General features: G+C 35.6%; 1 protein-coding gene across 1 annotated transcript; it reads left to right on the forward strand.

Annotated features, from left to right (window-relative positions):
- Positions 1-2,590: 2,590 nt before the first annotated feature.
- Positions 2,591-5,011, forward strand: LOC140953780 (uncharacterized). Its single transcript, XM_073403167.1, has 2 exons — positions 2,591-2,929; positions 4,105-5,011. Exons 1-2 carry the CDS (start codon positions 2,591-2,593, stop codon positions 4,924-4,926), a joined length of 1,161 nt encoding a protein of 386 aa, XP_073259268.1. The 3' UTR covers positions 4,927-5,011.
- The last annotated feature ends 552 nt before the right edge of the window (positions 5,012-5,563 follow it).

A 5,563-nucleotide genomic window follows, 5' to 3' on the forward strand; every position in this document is an offset into this window, starting at 1 on the left:
AGAAAGGGAAATGTCATGTTATACAAGCATATATCAGTTATGAAGCAGTCTTCTCTAGCTAAATGGTAAACTGTTTGAACAAACCACTTACTCAGTCTGCGCTTGTCATTTGTCCCAGTCGGCGTTCTAGTGATTGGGATTCCAGGATAAAGAATCATTATCAGATTTTTCAGATTGCATTTATTAAAAACGCACTAAGACATTAATTTATGAGATACGCTGAACGTAATTAGCGAATAATGAGCGAAAATTCAATATCCTTCACATTAATGAAAAATTTGTTTACTAACACCCAACAACAAAACATTATTAATAACCACTGACTTCGCCTGTCGCAGGATAAATGAAACATATACCTTATCTTGTAAAGCCCTTTCAAATGTGGTAAAATGATCAAGAGCGCGAAAAGAGAACACGATTATTGCTGAAATGACAGTTTAAGAAATATTTTCAGCCGTATTTGATGTTTGGCAATTTTTTTAATGTTAAATAGAAATATAATTATATTTATTAAAAACATATTTCAATAATTCAGTAAATAAATAATCAAATTGAACGTACTCCAAGTACTCTAGGAAAAAAAAAATAATTCGAATGGCACCCGAAGATATCAATTGTATTATCTTCCAGAACTAAAGACGCGGCAGAAACTAATAAAAGTAAATATTAAATTTTACGACTGGGGGCCAGTGTTAGCCACGCAGGAGCTCCTGTTATCAATATTTCACTTCTGCGTTTGATTTCTCCTGCTGTGTTAATTAACTTTAATTTTAACAAAATACACAAAGGATATTGATATAAGCCGCGTCACAGCAACATAACTGCTTGTAATTTATCCTGTGATACGTCCGCCCTGTAATATACAATGTAAGCGGAGATGTTTCATAAAGGATCGTATGCGGAACAGGGTGAATTCCTTGCGCGGTGCTTCAAAATTCAGTACTATATCAGCTTATATTAGATTTAATAATATGCCTGCTATATATTATTTATGTAATGTTTAAAACAAGAACAGCAGTGTTTTTTCACTAGTCAGAAATTCGAGCGCTTCGAGATCGAATTGTCAACCAGTGATAAAATTAGTACGGTAGGTGTTTTCAGCAGCTTCAAGAACGGCCCCGGAGAATTTCCTTTTCTATAGAATTCGAATAATGCTTTTAAATAAAAGCAATCAAAATAGAACTGAAATGCAAGTCAGGTATATAGCTGTGCAAAAATTAAATAACGTTGAGGCAATTCCTTTAGGCCTAATCGCTATTGCTTTCTCCATTTTTGTATCTTAGTTTGTAATGTTCTTATTATCCGTGTGGCAAATAAAGAAAACTAAGTGACAAATTCTCGTTAACCTTTTTAAGGTTAAGCTTGAGTTTCTGCCAAAACGGTCTGGTCTATTTGACTGAAAAACACTTAAAAAATGGTTACAAATAATCTAATAATCTAATTTCGGTGGTTAAAACAGTTTTTTTTTTCGAAGAAGTTCTTATAATAGCAATGTGTTCTTTCAGTAAACGAAATAAAACCTTAACGTTATTGTTTGAATCTAATTTGAAGCCTCCTGCATGAAATTTATAGACCTCGTTGCCCATACGATCTAGAGAAACAACGCTTTTTACTAGATTTGATTAGAGTATTACATGCAGGATTTTGCAACCAGATATTTTGGCGTGAAATTGAATTATTTCGATATACTTTGCATTTAATGTAAAGGCAGTTTACACAGCCGATATTGATAACCGGAGCATCTGATTGGCTAAGATAGTGGTAAAATTAAATTTAATTTACGTTTAGTTCCCACCACGATCTTGAGTTATATGGCAATAATTGATATCGTTCGTATAGAGGATTTAAATTTGTACTTTTTCCAAAAAAGATGATTATATTTTCCTAACACTGGTGGTGAGTACAATCAAGGTTATTCGGTATTTATTTTGTTTGTTTTATATATATATATATGTATATTTTGTGTTTAAAACTTGCCAACTGTCCAAGACAGCTACAAGTATTTCGTTAACTCTCACTTAACTAATCGTACCTTCTTATCGCATCCTTGACCATTTTGTCACATATGAAATGACTTACCAAAATTAGGCATATGTTAAATTTATTCTCCGACAGATGAAGTCAATTGTTAATGTTCTGCTGTTGGTTGTTCAGTAGCAGTCAAATTTTTAATAAGCGTGAACAAAATTAACATTTGGAACAACACTCGCTATATAATTGTATTTAGCGTATCTCATAGATTAATGTCTGGGTTTTTAATTACGTGCAGTAGCCGGCAGGTAAGCATTAAATGCATCGTGAAAATTAATCTGGGTGATGAGGATTCCCTATCCTAGAATCCCAGTCGCTAGAAAGCTGATTAAGAGAAATGACAAACACAACTGACAAAACTGATTTATTGAAACAATTTGTCACTAGCTAAGCTGTGTAAATGCTTATTTCCATAAATATCTTCACGTACATTAAATCTCCTTTCCATATACAAAGCAAGTTTCATTTGCGAAAACTTTCTTTATTTTAAACAGATCGCTTAATTGAAAGGAAACTTCAACTCTCGTTAGAAGTATTCTAATCCTTATGTTAAGTTAGTATGACACTGGCAAACTATTTTCTTTTCGTTTCCATATTTTGTTATGTCTACTGTTTGAAATTGGCCGCAGAGAGACGATGCGAAGAAAGTAGAGGAAGCATTAGTAAAGCGGGTATAAATCATCGTGCTATGCAAGGACACAGCTTTAAAAATTATACACCGTCGAAAGCGTACGACTGTCATGTAAAATGCTTTGAGGAGAAATGTAAATGCCAGGCGTACCAAATAACACAAAATCAATGTGAGTTGCTGGAAGAAGACAGATTTTCTGCTCCTGAAGACTTTCTGGAGAAAAAGGGATACACTTACTACGATATGAATAGAGAATACGTCTACCAGGTAACCGTTGAATCTAATATGTCTCCCACTTTGCCAAAGGTAGACATGAGAGTAATCATTGCATTTCGGCTTTCATCAGTTTCCCCTAGTCAAATAGTCAATAAAACAGGTTCCAATATTTCTATAGATCGAAATGGCTTTGCACGGTTTTCGAAGGTTGACGTCTTGAAATACTGGTAAATTAATGCATCTCAATGAGATATTCTGTTTTCTTGTTGCTCTCTTTTAAGAATGTGGTGCTTTAAACAGGGGCACCCAACGAGAATATAGTTCAAAACCACCTAAACATAGCTTTGTTAAACGTATTTTAGTATTTAAATGGTAGATATAGGGATATTTTTATCCCCTAAAAATTTTTCATCTGTTCGGATTTCCTAGCTGAAAGTTTATTGATCCGAAACTTATAGGGATCAAAAATTTACCTTTTGAAAATTTCAGCCAGAAAAAAGGCTCCCGAAAGTTCTAGGTGACTTTTTTAGGGTAAAAATCCGTTAAAGATGGGCAATTATACCATTTTTTTTAGATATTCGAAGAACCTAGGAGAGGCAGGCAAGCAAGAAATTTTACAACAAATCTTCCGAAAACTCTCGATCTAGATCTCAAATCGTCTTCCGAACAGATATTTTCCGAAAATTGACGCTGGGTGCCCCTGATTTAAAGTCTTTCCTCTTAAATTTCAGCATCCTTGTTTCTTCCGAGCCTATGGTCTCTCGTTTGAAATTAAGAACTTTTGGTTACCCTTCCCCTTATAGGTGCAGTCTGTTCAAATCCTAGAAATTTTGCATGGATGAACAATATCTGTAACTCATTTCAAATGGCTCCCGTGTTTCCTTTCCTATTGTGAGACAAGAGGCTTGTTTACGCAAAACAATATGGAAGGAAAAACTATCCTTCTTGATTTGCCTTGTGCTCAACGCTCTAAGCACTGAGCTCTTTACAAAACATGCCCATATTGTTGACAGTTTATAAGGCAAGGAATTGGTTTAATAGAGTAAATATTTCGGAGTTTGCTTGAAAGTTGGCAAACCTAAAAGCGCAACTCCATTAAAAAATAAGTGGGAAATATTCATAAAGCACACTATAAAAAGAGAGGTTCTAGCAAATAACACTATTTTTTTAATGCATAACGATTATTCGTTCATGCACTTTTAACATGCTCTTCTGTTGTACTGTAGACATTTGCAAACAAGGCTTGCAAAGAGCAACCACTCTTTAACCATTGCTGTAATCAGAACCCATGTGCCAATGGAGGCACCTGCACTGAGTTACGTGAAAACGCTAAAAACAAGTTCAACTGCACATGCGTAGTGGGATATTACGGCAGGTATTGTCAAAAACTAAGAGCAGCATCTTGCAAAGAGCAGCTGCAGAGAAACGAAGGAAACCAATCTGGAGTCTATGAACTGTTTGACCCAGCGAATATGTCCATGTACGAGGTCTTCTGTGATGCAATCTCTGAAAAAGGGTTCGTTTGGACTTTGATCGAATCTTTCACCCTTCGAAATAATAATGAATTTGCGGACAAAGCATTTTACAAAGACTTTCCGGTAAATCAGGACGCCTTTTCATGGAACAAGTTTCGTTTATCTCGGCCGCTTATGAATGCCATAGCAAGCCGCTCAACGCACGTGCGAGCAACGTGCAATTTTAACACTGACGAACTTAAATACAGCGATTACTTGAGGGCCAAGTTAACCGATATCGATGTTATGCGCTTGAATTTTGATGGGTGCAAGAAATATGAATTTATTAGCGTCCGAGGATATAACTGTACTAGCTGCACGGCTCACTTCGTCCAAAGGGATAAATGGCATGCGCACACTGATTCGTATAACGGTCCAAGGAAAGGATGTCAGTGTACCATGCTATCCACAGGTGCAGTGAAGGTACGGGGAGGCGAAGATAACTTTGGATGGTATAGATCGATTAATACGCTTCACAGTTGTGTATCGAGCATTGATTCGACAACTCAGTGGTGGTTTGGAGTGCGTTACTAAGCTTTTTGATTAAGATAGTCTAAGTCAGACATTCTTGGAACATATTTTTTTTATTAACCTAATAATCATTATCTAAAATGTGGACTTTCTAGTTAATTTCATTTAGGCTTTATTACCAGAAAGGTGAAAGTGAAAGTTCCCAAATAAAGCAGGAGACCCCGCCTTAAACCTTCCCGAACTTTTCAATGCGTGTGATTTCAAGCTAGTGTTTTAAGCTTATGCCTTGCATTAGAAGCACCAGCATTTATCTTAACTCCTCTTCTGTTAATTCTTGTTGAACCTGTTTTGTTGCTGCCACTTGTTTATTGACGACTCTGGGCTGATTTCTGCGTATTGTATTGTAAATATCCAAAAAAAAAAAGCCTTAAAAAATTTGGCGTCTTTCGGCAGATTTATTTAAAATCTCGAGCGACAGGTGTATATATAATCATATTCATTGGTTAATCTTCTGCTGCTTTGGGTTTTGGCAAACACGTTATCGTTATAGCTAGAATGAATTATGATTCATTGACATTTCGCTAGACAGAAACAGCTATTTTAGTAAAACTTATCTCGTAAATCAATGCAAAGGCGCGTTCTAATTACTACACTGCCTTCGATATTGAATGTTGTTCGATTGGTAAAATTTAGAAATGCA

This window comes from Porites lutea, chromosome 12, assembly GCF_958299795.1.
Source record: "Porites lutea chromosome 12, jaPorLute2.1, whole genome shotgun sequence".
Lineage (NCBI taxonomy): Eukaryota > Metazoa > Cnidaria > Anthozoa > Scleractinia > Poritidae > Porites > Porites lutea.